Consider the following 15,703-nt stretch of genomic DNA (forward strand, 5'->3'; position numbering starts at 1 on the left):
AAAAGCATCTTCTCGACATGTCAACATCACAAACCAAACTCTTTTAGACTCTTCTATGAGTCGAAGTAGACGTCTTGCAGACCTTTTTCATTCACAAACCACTATATTACACACTGCATGAAAGGTTGCATCCCAAAAAGCATAATAGCCACACTTTAACAACGAAAAAAATTATTCTCATGTAGAACATATGTCTGGCCAAAATTGTTTTGATTTCAATAGCAACAGCGTGTTTTTGTGTGTGATCTTTGCAGCTGTCTCTGTTGAACAAGTCGTGTTGTGAGTCCAGAGGTCTTGGAGACCATCCATCCAAACAAGCGCTGTGGGCTGTGACATGTAAAGGTGATGTCATGGTGCATGAGCCGTCACCCAGCCTGGAGGCCCCGGCGCAGTACTTGCCCTGCGATCACATGTAAGAACCTCCCCATCTGTCTGTCTATATCTCTGTTCTAAACCTAGTTAACTGCTTCACTGTCTGCTGTCTTCTACATCGACAGCACCTTCACATGCCACCTTCACATGGCATTAGCATGTTGCTAAGCTAACAACACAATATTATATAAAGCTTGTAGCACACACAAATATTGGGCACAATAGTTCATTTTAAAGCAGATTGAACTATGTTTTTATGAATAGATGTACGACTTTTCTATACACTCCGCCTACCATCTCCTTTCAACGCACTGCATTGTGGGATTAGGTGCAATCCTGTCTTTCAGTTTGGCCAGAGGTGTCTTATAAGCAGTTTTGGGGAAGCTATTTTGAAACTAGCTAAGCAATATTTTTTTCAAACAAGTAATTCACTAAACTACAAGTTACTAAGGAAGTAGCTTTTTCATTTTTTTAAATGATTCAAGAGGGCAATGCATTTTTATGAAACTATAAGATTATATAACTCATAACTTAATCAGAGCAATATTTCTCTGGTTCTGTGGGGTTTTGAATGAATACATACTGTATGTATGAGGGTGACGACTATAAACTTGATCTTATACATTTACACTTAAGATAACTAAAAAGAGAGTCAAAAACATAGTGATGAACAGAAGCAATTAACTATATTAAATATAGTACAAATATTCGATTAAAACAAAATATTGCACAAGGGTTTCTGTGAAGAGACTTGAATCAGTGCATTGTTTCTAAACGTATATTGACGTTAATCTATTCAATGACTAAAACTTGACTACAACTGTGTGCAATACAGTATGACAATAAAAACAGCAATGTACGGTACATGTAGCGTTTGGTCATCAAAACCATTATTTTATTTGAATTATACTTCAAGGTTTTATTAAGTAAAGTAAAATGACGTTGAAGCAAATTTTCCAAGTATACTTTATGTAGTAAGTACACTAATATCAGTGCACTCGTAGTCTACTATTTCAACAATTCTTGGGACTAAATTAACCCACTTTTAGCTTAGAAATGTATAATTTTAAGCATACTTGAAGTGCAATAGTTTACATCTAAGTTGTTGTTTTTTTTGCATTGCAACTATAATAGTGAACTTATAGGTATGCTGCTATTTGACTAGCTATATCCCAGCTAACGAAAATACGTCCCAAGAACATTTTGCTAATAATCAGATTAATTTATGAAAACTTTCAAAAATGTCCAGTTTTCAAATGTTTTAAAAACGTTTTTCTTGGTTCTGTGAACATAAAGGAAACATTCCATTTCATCCAAATTTGCAAACAGTAAATAGTCGGTTCCTCCCAAACACTGCTTATAAAGCAGATTAATACTGCATTTTGAAACAAGCCTAAATTGTATTATACAAGCCTAAATTGCTGTCCAGATAGGCAGCTCGCTAGGTTTTGAGCTGGAGTTTCATAATTTCATAATTTAAGCTTGCATGTCACCCAACTGTTTGATTTGGTTTGGTGTGTGTGAATGTGTGTCTGTCATTGTAATGTGTGTGTGTTGTTGGGCTTGGCATGCTTCATGTGTCTGTCCGCGTACCTGCTGTGGGCTCAGGTTCTGGCGGCAGGTTCCTGCTCATCTGCTGTGTGTGGAGTCTAGCAGTCTGGGTGTGGTGTGGGGCATCGGTCACGATCACACAGCCTGGGTCTACACAGGGGCCGGCAGGGGACCATCGGCTCCGGGTAAACATGCACCCTAACCCTAACCCTGCATGCGGCTAACCCTGTCTCTCTCACTAACCTGTGTCCAGTTCTGATGCCCAGCCAGACAGCAACATTTACACTGCATGGTTCAAGTGACCCAATTCCGATTTTTTCCTATGACCGGCGAACGTGTAAGAAGGAAAAAAGCACATGGATTCTGATATTCTCAGATTGGTTTCAGGCCTCAGTCATATGCTGAAATAAATCTGATATGAATCAGATACGTGCATTTGCGTCTGCCATGTAAGCAGACAAATCGGATATTCCCCAGTAAATGCGAGTCGTACGTCATTAAAAAAGGGACGTCAACTCAGGTGGACACCAACTGCGATCACATGACTTATTAATGGCGCGATAGAGGACGAATAAGGCGAAGGGGCGAAGAGACAGTGCAGGCAAAAATAGACAATAGTGCGGAAAGCAAAACACTGGATAATCATTTTGTCTGCTTCTGCATCTATTGCATATCACGCTGTTTTACTTCCTTTTCCGGGTCAGAACGTTTACATTGGGTAGTTTCGGCAGTGTATAGTGTAAATGCAAATATCAGATACAGGTCACTTTTAAAAGATGATGTAAGCGGGTCGTCCAAAAAATCGGATATAGTTAGCAAATCTGAATTGGGCATCAAGACCTGCGGTGTAAATGCAGCCATAGTGTCGGCCCAGATCCGGCCCACATCTGGTACATGTGGATTCAACGCGTGGGCCGAGATGTGGGCCGGATCTGGGCCGACACTATGTTGCTGTCTGGGCAGCAAACAAATATATGTTCTAAGAATGTCTTGCTAACGTTTCGATTAAGTTATATGAATGTTATTTTTTGAATGTCCTCTGAACGTTTAAAACGTTCTTGTTTATGTGAACGTAAAGATAACATTCCATTTTGCAAACATTTTCGGAATGTTTCGGAATGTTCAGAGTATATTCAAAAGTAACGTCCAACGAAAGTTAGATGAACTAAAACGCTTCAAGAAGAAAACATTCCATGAACAATATATAATAATGTTTTTGTGCTAACGTTTTGAGAACATTATTGAAGACAAGATTGCTTCGAACAAACATTCTATTAATGTTACTTAGATAACTTTTTGCGAGAACATTGTCAGAACGTTAGCCAACATTCGGAGAACATTGTCCCTGTTATCTGGGTGAGCATATGCTGTGTTTTGGATGCTGGTGTGCTGATGTTCCCATGAGGTTTCACCAGCAAATCTTTCTTGGTCAACCGGCTTAACTAGAAAGACACAGTTTTGCCGGTGCACCAGTTAGACCAGTACCGAACCAGTATAAACCAGCCTGGACCAGGATGTAGTTCTTGCTGGTCTAAGCTGAACCTTGCATCAGGATGGGATATTCAGTATATACTAGGGGTGTAACGATACCCTCATGTCACGATTCAATACATATCACGATATTGAACTCGAGATACGATATTATTGCGATACTCCAAGACATATGATAAAAGGTTTATTTTTTAATAAAAAAATGCTAAATTTGGGTTTACATTGTGGGTGTAAATGAATAGGCTTGGACTTGGTGCTGGAAACCCAATGGTGACCAAAAATATTCATTTTCAATATTCATATTCAATATTCAGAATTATTTTAGACGAATATGCTTACACTGTCACTGGCTAGATATATTTAAAATAATGTAGGCCACTTTTTACTGGTAACATAAGACATTTGGCACAATCAGGACCCACAAATATTCCCCTATTGCATTATTATACATTATATTCAACATTATAGTAGTTTAATGTAGTAGTGACACAAAAATTTGACACTTGAATTTTTCTCACACAGTAATTATTTTGGATGAACTATCCACGACACATATTGTTGCATTTTTGTATTGCGATATATATATTGTGACACTATATATTGTTACACCCCTGGTATATACTGCACAGTATGTTAGAATTACATTCAAAACATAGTCACTGATCTTTCCAATCATCTTTAACCTTCCCAAAACATTGTGTCCTCATTCCCTAATTATTCGTATATGCACTGGAGAACTTCTCTCAGAAAAGTTCCTCCTAATTCACAACTCTTGCATACACACATCAATTTGTACGGAGACGGGACATCGGGACATTCTCAGCGTTCCCCTGAGAAACATTGTGTTCGCTCGCAAAACTTTTTGCATTCGTTTCTCAGGGGAACGCAAAACATTTTCGAGAGAACGCAAAAATATACATATCCGTAAATTTGTTCTTAACCTTATTCTAATGTTAACGAATTAGCGATTTTCTAGTTGAGCAACCATATGACCGAGGTTAGTAATCTACATAATACACGCCCAAACAATCTCCATATAAGGGCTACAGCCTTTCATTACTAAAACTATTAAATTATGAAATTATTTTGGTAATTGAAATAACGCTGCAATAAAATAAAAATAGTAATTTTAAAGGGACAACTTAAACTTAAAACTTACCTAACAAACGTAGAAATTTTGCCTAGTAAAATGATCAAAACAATGCATTAAACAAAAAAAAAAATGAATAAAAATGACAAAAGCACATAAAATTAACAATACTGTAATTTTGTAATTATAAAAATAAAAGCTACATTCAAAATATTAATAAATACTATAATAGAATATAAATAATATGAAAATAGCACTGTTTCCATTAAGAAATACTGTATATATGTATAATAACAATACAATGTTACATGTTTATGTTTATATTACCAAAAATTTTCGTAAATTTAGAATAAATTGCGATTTGTTTTCTTTGTTTTTTAATGAAAACACTGTATCATTGTACTTTCCTTTCAATTAAGACATCATTTCAGTCTAGATCAGCATGTCAAGTGTTTATTTGAAAGAACAGTTGCGTCTGCCTGATGTTTGAATCTGTGGGATTTCAGGAAATGAAGTATGTGATGTGAGGAGCGTGTGCATCTACGAGAACCAGCGCTGGAACCCGATGACGGGATACACGGACAAGTGAGTGTAGTGTAACGGAGCTGATGTGTGTTTGTTTAAAGCAAGCGCTCAGTGTGTGCTCTCTTCCTCAGGGGTCTTCCCACAGATCGCTACATGTGGAGCGACTCGTCAGGTCTGAGAGAGTGCACTAAAGACAACACCAGCACTCCCTCACCACAGTGGACATGGGTACAAAACCACAGGCTTCTGCTTCCTGTAGCATTTATAGTGCAGTGCACGTCTGTGTCTTTGCAAATTTAGATTAGATAGTTGTCGTCTGTGAATGATTTCTACATCTCTTGCTCACAGGTCTCTGATTGGGCCGTAGACTACAGTGTCCCAGGAGGGACAGATAAAGAGGGCTGGCAGTACGCTGCAGATTTCCACGTGTATGTTGATTTTTGGATATATTAATGAACGGAAGTTAGACGGTTTTATTTCAAACTAATATATTCTATGTTTTTTTATGTACATACAGGACCTTTCACGGTTATAAGACAATAAAGGATTTTGTGCGGCGCAGAAGGTGGGCTCGGTGAGTTCACATTTTTTCTCATTTTGATACATGCATTTACATTAACATTTTTAGCAACAATTTATTTCTGTTTCTTTCTAATGTTGGGCAAAAAATTAAACCACAAACTCGCACAGTAGCCCCTATAAAAACCCATTTCTGCCACACAAGAAAAAAAATACCGCTTTTGAAAAACATAATTATGACATATAAAGTCAAAATTATGACAAAAATCCCAAATTATGACATACAAATCCGAAATTGTCATTATGAGATAAAAAGTCAAAATTCTGACATAAATATCTGAAATTGACATATTTTCACTATGACATAAAGTCAAAATTCGAGAGAAAGTCGAAACTATGACATACTAGGTCGAAATTATATGACATTAAAAAGACAAAAATTCAAAAAATTTTACTTCACAAGTCAAAATGATGACAAAAAGTCAAAATGATGACAAAAAGTCAAAATTATGACATATAAACATCCAAAATGATGTCATTATGAGATCAAAAGTCACAATGATGACTAGAAATTCCAAATTATGACATGCTAGGTCGGAATTATAACTTTATAGCCAAAATTATACGACATTAAAAAGTCAAAATTATGACATACCAAGTTGAATTATAACTTAGAGTTATAATCATTACATTAAAAAGTCAAAATTATGACATAAAAAGTCAAAATTATGACACAAAAAAGTCAAAATTATGACAAATATTCTAAATTCTTACATTTCAATTATCAAAATTATGACTGTCTTAATTATAAGTCTAAAAATTATAAAGTCATAATTGTGACATATAAAGTCGAAATTATGAAAAAAATTCTAAATGATGAATTAGACAATTACATCAAAAAGTAAATACAATGACACTAAGTCATAATTATGAGATAAAAAGTTGAAATTATGTTAAAAGTATAATTATGACAGTCATATTTTTGACTTTTTAATCAAGTAATTTGTCATAATTTCGACTTTGCATCTAATTTATGCCATAATTATGACTTTTTATTTCATAATAATGACTTGCTATGTGATAATTTCTGCTTTTTATGTGATAATTTTGACTTTGTATGTCATTGTTTTGACTTTGAATGATATAATTTTTTGTTTTTATCTCATAATTATGACTATTTATGTCATTCTGGTTCACCAGAGTGTGTCAGAATTGTGCTGTGTTATAAGAAAGGAGAGTTGTTGTCTCTCACAGGAGGTGTGAGATCAGCCTCACGGGCCCTTGGCAGAAGGTTCCCCCGATCCCTCTGACTGACGTCACCGTCCTGCCGTGTCTGGCTCACAGCGGCCTGGAGCAGATTCCTGTGTGGGCCATCAGTGAGAAGGGAGATGTGCTGTGCCGTCTGGGAGTCACTGCAGAGAACCCGGCTGTGAGCACCAAACACACACACACACACACACACACACACACAAAACACTTCACCAACATTTCATTTCATTTGAAATGGTGACCTCAAGAAACACCAGGCCCAAAATAATCACCAAATCCCTAATGGCGCAAGTCCCAGAAAAGTAAAGCCTGGTTGTATCAGTCAGTTTTAGTGTGCCTTGTAATTAAATCACACATAACTGACAGAATTATTAATAACCCATGACTTTTCTTGAAGCTATAAGTCAGTGCAAAATGTTTATTAACAGTCTTAACTCTTTCCCCTCCATTGACGGAATTTCCCGGCTTTCCGTGTTTTCACTATTCGTGTTACTCAAAACTCTCATCTCAGCCCAGACAGCAACGTAGTGTCGGCCCAGATCCGGCCCACATCTGGTACATGTGGATTCAACAAGTACCAGATGTGGGCCGGATCTGGGCCGAAACTATGTTGCTGACTGGGAATTTATTACATCAGTATTCAGAGCGTGAATATGGCTCTGTCTGTTCTCATGTTGAGTTGTAGTGTCCTCTAACCTCTGACTCTGTCTCAGCACAGGGCGACTCCTGGCTCCACGTGGGGACAGACCAGCCCTTCAAGTCCATCTGTATAGGAGGAGGACACCAGGTGTGGGCCATCGCCAGGGACGGGGCCGTCTTCTACCGGGGCTCTGTGTCCGCACTCAATCCAGCTGGTGAGAAGAAGCAGCCCAATCCCCATTTCAACCAGGGAATGATGAGTGACATCCGACAATATGTCAAATACTTTCCAATTTCAACAGCTTGTGATGAATGTGATACTGTGCATTAAGCATGCTTTGAAATCAGTACTTTTTAAGTTGTGGCAAGTTTACAAATTAAAGGGGTGATATAATGCCCCTTTCACAAGATTTAAAATAAGTCTCTGATGTCCCCACAGTGTGTATGTGAAGTTTTAGCTCAAAATACGCCACAGACATTTTTATATAGCATGTTAAAGTTGTCACTTTTTGAGCGTGAGCAAAAACGCACCATTTTTGTGTCTGTTCCTTTAAATGCAAATGAGCTGCTGCTCCCAGTACAGAGGGCGGAGCTTCAACAGCTTGTGTCCTTTTACCTCACACAGACATGCACTGGAAATTTTTAAAACTTTTAGCCTTTTATGTTCAAACTGAAGTCAGAAAGATGGAGAGACTCAAGAAGTGACAAGATGTAGACAACATTTCTGAATGGTTAGTTGATGAATGTATGTAGCTTATGTGTAGTTATCTTCTAGTCATTGATTAGCATATTTTGTCTTGATAATCTATAAATCACGTTCCCGGGGGCGGGGTTTATGTAAATTTTAGGGTTGGTGATGTCACTAACCCGGGAGGAATGTCGTGTAGTCCCAACCAGCCGTTTGTTGTAGTCCTTAAAAAGCGATTTCTTTAAAAGCAAATATCTCCCTTTGCTTTGAACTTTGAGCGTTGTAACTTTGCAGATGTTGTTTATGCTCGAGCAGCAACATTACACACTAACTAAAGTTAGAAAAGTGAATTCATAATCAACCACCCCTTTAAGACATGATTGACAAAAAAAAATCAATCAAAAATAGTTTTGAAAATGTTGAAAGTGTATGTTGGAATATGAAAGGTAGCAGGATTGATAGTTTACAGTGAAAATATGAATATATTATTAGTAGATTTTATGCTGATATTTTAGGACTATAAAATAAAGAAGAACTGACAGTAACAATTATTGGAAATTGTGTTTTTTCAACTTTCAAGTATAAAAACCTATTCTAGAAGAAAACAAAAACAAGACTTTGGTAAAAAAAAGGCATAATAGTGTTTTTGTTTTTTAAGTTACTCTATTCTTGTTATTTTCAGAAAAATGCCAACTACCAGAATTAAACTGTTGTCATTTAGACTTAAAATGATGAAAAGCACACCCATTGTGTTAAATGACTCATGATTTATGTTTTGATTTCTCAGGCGAGTGCTGGTACCACATCCCATCTCCTCTGAGGCAGATGCTCAAACAGGTGTCCGTGGGCAGGACCTCCGTTTATGCTGTGGATGAAAACAGTGAGACACTTGTTTCCACTCACTTCTTTTGTTATTTGGTTGAATCAAGCTGTATGTGCTCTGAATAACTCTATCTTCATTATATGAGTGTGTCAATTCAAAGCATGCACATTTTTCTATTTATGAATGGTTTGGAATACCTGGATGATCAGCTACATTTGTCAAAATGTGAAGTATGCAAACAGAGCACAGCTCCTTTTCCAATGTGATACATGAATATCAGCCGCCCTAAACATCAGTCTTAACTTCCTAGATTTGATTTGTCTGCCAAAGGACATTTTTACACATCAGATTTTAATCTGTTGGAAACATTGTACCGCATATAAAGCTGTTATCTCTCCAGTCGAGTCTGAGCTCAGTCTGTTTGTGCAGGTAATCTGTGGTACAGACAGGGTTTGACACCCAGCTATCCTCAGGGTTCAGCATGGGAACTCATCTCCAGTAACGTGTGCAAGGTGTCTGTTGGACCACTGGACCAGGTTTGTAACCTTTTACTTGTTATTTTGATGTGTTGACTAACATACTAAAGCACACACAATGCTTCATTGACATTTACAGAATTTTCCAGCAATCCATGTTTTCACTGTAATACGGTAGGGGGCGCTATTACGCTTATTCTGAGAGTACAGAATCTCTGGATCAAAACGCAGGCAAAAAAGCAGAAACTAGCAACAACAAAAGCATTGCTTATGCATTTTGTAGTCAACGTGCTACAATAAAGGGTTTTTTGTTGTTGTAGTTCAAAAGTAGAGGCTCTGTTCTTTTGTCTGATATATTGCATGTTGATATTCATTCAACAAAATATTCTGGGGGCCATGAAAGTTTAGTAAAAAATATAAAAAATGCTGTTGGTGGCTAGCAGGGAAAAGAGTTAATAATCTTTGGCCTGGTTTAAATCCTACCTATCAGATCACTACCACTTCATGTGTGTAAATGAAAAGTTACCTGACCTAACAAAAGTATGGTGTTCCACAAGGCTCTGTCTTGGGCCCTTTGTTGTTCTCCTTGTATATGCTGCACATATGTGGGAGTTATTGTTTCTCTTTTCCACTGTTACTTTATGCTGCCTTCTCTTGTTATAGACCTAGCCTTTCCTCCATCTACACCTCCTGAGGTTTACCAACTCCCATCATGCCCAGATCCACCCCTAACAAACCTAAATATAAAATAACAACTTGACTGGTTTTATGGTTGTGATGTTTTATCTGTCCAGGTTTGGATAATTGCTGATAAAGTGGCAGGTTATCCATTAGAAAGCTCAGGAACTGTGTGCCACAGACTGGGAGTGAAGCCCATGCAGCCGAAAGGCCTGAGCTGGGACTTTGGTATCGGGGTGAGTCTTTCCATAACTGTTCACATTAAAGGGGTGGTTGATTATGATTTCACTTTTCTGACTTTACTTAGTGTGTAATGTTGCTGTTTGAGCATAAGCAACATCTGCAAAGTTACAACGCTCCAAGTTCAAAGCAAAGGAAGATATTTGCTTTTAAAGAAATAATTTTTTAATGACTACAACAAACGGCTGGTAGAGACTACACGACATTCCTCCTGGGTTAGTGACATCACCAACCCCAAAATTTACATAAACCCCAGCCCCGGGAACAGCCAGTCCATGTTGAGAGGAGGAAGAGTTGTTGTAGTCGAGCACATTTGAGGGTCTGCTCAAGCTGTGGCATCCATCTTTTCACATGCAATACAGTACGTAACACAAATGCAATAGCGTGTCACTCTGTAGGCATCTTACAACAGTTCTCACGCGAGCAATTTTATAGATTATCATGATAGAATATGCTAATTGAAAATAGTTAACTTCACATCAGCAACATAAATTCATCAACTAACCATTTAAAAACATCCTGTTGAATTCTACATGTTGTCAACTCTTCTTGAGTCTCTCCATCATTGTCCGACTCGTTTAAACATAAAAGGCAGAACAGTTTCTGACATTTAGTGTGTGTCTGCGTGAGGTAATCAGAGCTGCTAACACACACACACACAAACACACACACACACAAGCTCTAGAAGCTCCGCCATAGGTGCCGGGAGCAGCAGCTCATTTGCATTTAAAGGGACACACACGAAACAACACCCTCAAAAAGGGACAATTTTATCATGCGGGGTGCTTTGAGCTAAAACTTTACATACACACTCTGGGGACAGACTTATTTTACATATTGTAAAAAGGGGCATTATACCACCCCTTTAAGTCTAACGCCGAACTGTGCCTTCCTCCGAAAGCCTCCAATTTTAAAATGCTGTATAATTTCTGCAAAAGTTACATAAGGTCTAATGTAGACCTGGTGTCAACAGATCTTTACACTGAGAGTCATTTCTTCAACAGGGCGGCTGGGACCACCTGTCTGTGAGAGGGAACTCTTTAGAGGCTCAGCGTGTGGCACTGCGCAGTCCAATGCCCAGCCGGACTCCGAGTCAGGTGAACGGGAATGCTGTGAGCTGCTAGTCATTTTGCTCACCCACCACCACCACCACCACCATCATCATCATCATGCTTGACTGCACGTCCCAGCTTGCTGTTCTTGACACCCTTCCTGTCTCTAACCCAGTGCCCTTCCAACCAAATGTGACTTTTTTTCTTCTTTTGATTCCACTTGCCTGAATAACAAACTTTCACCTCTGTGAAAACAAGCTTCTGGGTGTGACTGAACTTCTTTTGATTCTGTACATGTATGATTTGAATCACCTGACTCAATTGACTGTTCTCAATTTGTTTTGTGCATGTCACATTTTCTTGTTGCCGTATGTGTTTCTGTAATCGGTAGAAGCCCATTTTATGTTATTGGTTTGATTATATTATTTGAAAATAATATAAATAGTCCACTTAAGTAGACAATGCTGTATATGTGGACAACTTCCCTACTGTGGTCTTTCGTTGGACATGCTTTTCTTTTCTTTTTTCAATAAAGATCTGTTAAAAAGCACCAGCTTGTTTTTCTTTGTGAATTCAAGTAAAGAAATGTCTGCACCACTAGCATCACCAAACAAAAGTTCAAAAATAATCAAAAAAACTGATTTTCTAAATCCTACCCCATCTGATCTTGGTCTGACACACTTTCCCCAAACTCGCACCATTGCTTGAACCTGTGAATAAAAGCATGTGTGAAACATGCACGACAAAGAAATGATACAAGACAGAAGTTCATTTTCATTTAATTCCATAATAAACAGAGCAATTCATTATAAACCATTCCTTCAATGACACTAGGCATGATCATCGTCATCAATATGAAGTAAAAATATCACCATTTTTTTAAAATTTACAAGTTACAAGGACATGATGACCTGCATTTCCCCATTTATTTCACCGTTAATTTGTCTTTTTCGATCGCTTCTCACCTGTGGTGTCACATTTTAGCATTAAATTACAAAATCAGTCCTCATACCTATTCCTAACATCATACCCAATTTACAGACAAAATTAAACATTTATATACAGAAGAACAATTCAACATTAAGTTTCACTTTAAAGATGTGCAAGATTAAGCAAAGTATACTGTAGAATAAAACCAAACAAATTTCCTTTCGTAAAATTTCAATTTGAACTGAAAATCGAGTGCTGGTAATACAGTTATTCAACAGGTCTAAAACATAGAGATATTACTGTACTGAATTACAAGGGGAAGTAGAAGCTATGAACCCGATTATTCCAGCAATAACCTTTACAAATAATCAGGCTCCCAATTTATGCAAGACAATCTTGAGCATCAACGTTCTACCAGATTGAACCAAGGAAATATTCGGTGATGTGGAACGTTCTTTCCTCTGATTGTGTCGTTTTCACCTTGATTTGATACGAGGTAATATACATTACAAGGCTATATACATTAGTCGATCGGGCTCTTTGTCAACTCAAAGGAAAAGCATTCAGAGCAGCAAGATTGGCAAATATAAAGGATTCACATGACCTATAACTTTCAGGTCCGATGAATAATACATGCACAAAAGAGGAAAAACGAAATAATTTCCAATCCCTTGAGTGTTTACAAGCTGCTCTTTAAAGTTAACACAGGGAATCAGAAATGTAAGGAGGTTTCTTTTGTGTTTCCATTGAACAGTATTCCTACTCAATGCTACAAGCAGCCATCACCTGGAAGTCCTGCTAGTTGCTAGCTAGTCTCTCTGCACCACCAGTGCTTTCAGAATTACTCGCTGACTCGTAGATCAATCCACCGCCAACAATGACAACTTGTTGGTGAATCGCACAAAAAAAAATGTCTGGGTCACATTTCAATCCAAAATCTAGAGAAAAAAATAATATATTTTGCAAAATATCTATTAACATCGTTCAAATCAGCAAAACTACCATTATGATACAAACACTTTACAATTTAAATATAATATCATTACTTATTTTCACATCACAGTAATGAGAGTTGGCGGGGGTTTGGGGGGGGGGGGGGGGGGCGCTCAATTCATGAAAAAAATTCCACAATGAAAAAGTCTTACTGATCCCAAAAATAGGCTTCATTTTCTCAGGGAAATATAAGTTTCTTTCTTTTGATTTTGAGGTGAAATATGACCTTGATATGTTCTAGATGGGTGAGAATCCCCATGGTACTGAATAAGAAAACTTGCACAACATTCAGAAAGGACGAAGACACGGGAGGAGAGGGGCTGTGAGGCACTGCGACGGCCCATTCAATATACAATCCCACAACGCTTCAACAAAAAGCCCTGATATGCAGCACTCCTTAAAAATTCCTCATGAATAGACCACAATGACAAAGACTGCTCACTACTTTAAGACTTATTAGCGTCTCATGTCCGAAACCGCTCAGCTGCTCATATCCTGACTTTTACATCTTTAAATACAAAACGTGTCACTAAAACTATGCAAGTTGTTGCTTGGGTGAAAGTGGTGCGGTTGTCGTGAATGAACGGTCCAAACACTGTACAAAAATATCTATGGAGACCCATACTGCTTCTATTGGACATCTAATCCGATACACAATCATATAAATAAGCATGTCACACTAGATTTCACATTTAAAAAAAAAAAAAATTAAAATCCAGTGTGTTGAAATAAAAGGCAAGTATTGTACGGTTTCAATTGCACAACTGAGTTTGAGTCGATTGGCTCATTAGTGTTTAAGAGGGAGTCCTCTGGTTAAACGATAAATTTCAGCTTCAACCTTCTGAAGTAAAATGTGGACACTAAGAAGTAATGCATATGAGCAAAAAAAAAAAAAAAAAAAAAGTGAGGCAGGACACTTGGGAAGCGCGTGAAAGTTTCTAAAGCATATGTGAAGCAAAGTTTCTTCCAAATTGCACTGATGAAAAACATTGCAAATCATATCTCATTTGCAGAATACAGGAAGTCATCACAGGATGCCGCCTGCTCAGTTTCTGCAATCCCCTTCATAACCTCAAATAAATACCAAATGCTGCCTGAGAAGCAATCAAAGCCTTCAAAGCAAATATATCCGTCACATTTCTCCAACATTTACACGCGTCCAAAAGACTGGTTAATCTTTCTCTCCATCTTCACCACTTCCTGAGAAAGAAAACGAGAAACAGGATTCAGAAGTTAAGATTCTTGAGGTCCCACTCTTGTTTGTTTATGCGTGGATGTCTGTGTTCAACTTACCCCCTTGTTCAATGTCGGAGTCTGTGAGGTGGGTGAGGGAGAAGCTAGCGATGCTGGCTGGGGAGATGGAGAAGCGCGTGTAGTTGGAGGGACTGTTCCAGCTCTGCTCCAAGGTGCGGTTCGCAGGGGGTGGTGACAAATACTTAGAAGCTGCCGAGGTCCCACTGGACCTACTGGCAGAATGATCACTGGCTGCTTTTGAAAGAAAATTGGGCTCTGGAGATGGGAAGTCATCATCCCACTCAAATGCGCCACCTGTGAATCAAATCCAAAGGTTTAAAGTCTGTTTGGTATACAAGACTCTTTGAAGAACTATTTAATTCACAGAGACACCAACATTTTTTGGGAAATTTGGTTTCTGATTGGCCTGAGTACCATTGGTTTAATGGGTTCACAGTTCAAATGTATACCAGTGCTTGCCAACCCCCGGTCATGGAGTATCCGCCACACAGCATATTTCAAATGCCTCCTTAATCAAACACACCTGACTGAACTCATTGGCTTATTAATAGAGACTCCCACCCTGCATCCCGAAGTGCACACTATCCATCATAAATAGTATGTGAAATAAGAATTAGTGTCCCAAAGAATAGTGTGTTGAAAAGGGTATGCCAAATGTAACCGGGTGGTCTATTATTTTTGGTAGATTTTTGCAGTTTGTACTTTTTCCTCTTAAAAAGAGTACATTACATTTAGGGCATAGTATAAGAGGAGGAATTGGGGGACAACATGAGACCTAAAATGGGTGTATCACAATGATAACATCCCAAAAAGTGCACTGTTTGGGGGGGGGGATCCAGGACCACGGTTGGGAAACACAGATGACCGTAAAGAAGAAAATTAACATTATCCATTACCTTCTTCATCAGTGGAGCTCTCAGAGTTGGTAAATCTATTAAAGTAGCTGGAGGAGGACACTGGACTGTTGAAATCAGACAATTGACTACTGGGGTCAAGAGTATGCTCACCAAGCTCCTTTGTTGGGGTTTCCTATTTGGTTGAAAAACAGGGAATCAGGCATAGAAAAAGCCTCTCTTAAAAAAATAATCGAGTTGTATTTAGAAAGATTTAAGA

General features: G+C 38.1%; 2 protein-coding genes across 3 annotated transcripts in view; one reads left to right on the forward strand and one right to left on the reverse strand.

The window, feature by feature from the left end:
• The window catches only part of tecpr1b (tectonin beta-propeller repeat containing 1b), a 29,539-nt gene extending 17,576 nt beyond the window's left edge, over nucleotides 1-11,963 (forward strand). The window contains exons 14-25 of the mRNA XM_084402644.1: nucleotides 255-412; nucleotides 1,981-2,108; nucleotides 5,011-5,089; nucleotides 5,161-5,257; nucleotides 5,378-5,457; nucleotides 5,547-5,603; nucleotides 6,803-6,977; nucleotides 7,536-7,671; nucleotides 8,932-9,024; nucleotides 9,397-9,503; nucleotides 10,238-10,357; nucleotides 11,366-11,963. Coding sequence (XP_084258770.1) covers nucleotides 255-412; nucleotides 1,981-2,108; nucleotides 5,011-5,089; nucleotides 5,161-5,257; nucleotides 5,378-5,457; nucleotides 5,547-5,603; nucleotides 6,803-6,977; nucleotides 7,536-7,671; nucleotides 8,932-9,024; nucleotides 9,397-9,503; nucleotides 10,238-10,357; nucleotides 11,366-11,485 — 1,350 coding nt within the window. The 3' untranslated portion in view covers nucleotides 11,486-11,963. The remainder of the gene's footprint in view (nucleotides 1-254; nucleotides 413-1,980; nucleotides 2,109-5,010; nucleotides 5,090-5,160; nucleotides 5,258-5,377; nucleotides 5,458-5,546; nucleotides 5,604-6,802; nucleotides 6,978-7,535; nucleotides 7,672-8,931; nucleotides 9,025-9,396; nucleotides 9,504-10,237; nucleotides 10,358-11,365) is intronic.
• A 420-nt stretch (nucleotides 11,964-12,383) lies between these two features.
• The window catches only part of lmtk2 (lemur tyrosine kinase 2), a 43,091-nt gene continuing 39,771 nt past the window's right edge, over nucleotides 12,384-15,703 (reverse strand). For both annotated transcript variants that reach the window (XM_084402581.1, XM_084402580.1), the window contains exons 12-14: nucleotides 15,487-15,619; nucleotides 14,630-14,884; nucleotides 12,384-14,536 (exon numbers count right to left, since the gene is read on the reverse strand). In XM_084402581.1, the coding sequence (XP_084258707.1) occupies nucleotides 14,508-14,536; nucleotides 14,630-14,884; nucleotides 15,487-15,619 (417 nt within the window). In that variant the 3' untranslated portion in view covers nucleotides 12,384-14,507. The remainder of the gene's footprint in view (nucleotides 14,537-14,629; nucleotides 14,885-15,486; nucleotides 15,620-15,703) is intronic.

Source organism: Rutilus rutilus (assembly GCF_951802725.1).
Source record: "Rutilus rutilus genome assembly, chromosome: 1".
NCBI classification, from domain to species: Eukaryota; Metazoa; Chordata; class Actinopteri; order Cypriniformes; family Leuciscidae; genus Rutilus; species Rutilus rutilus.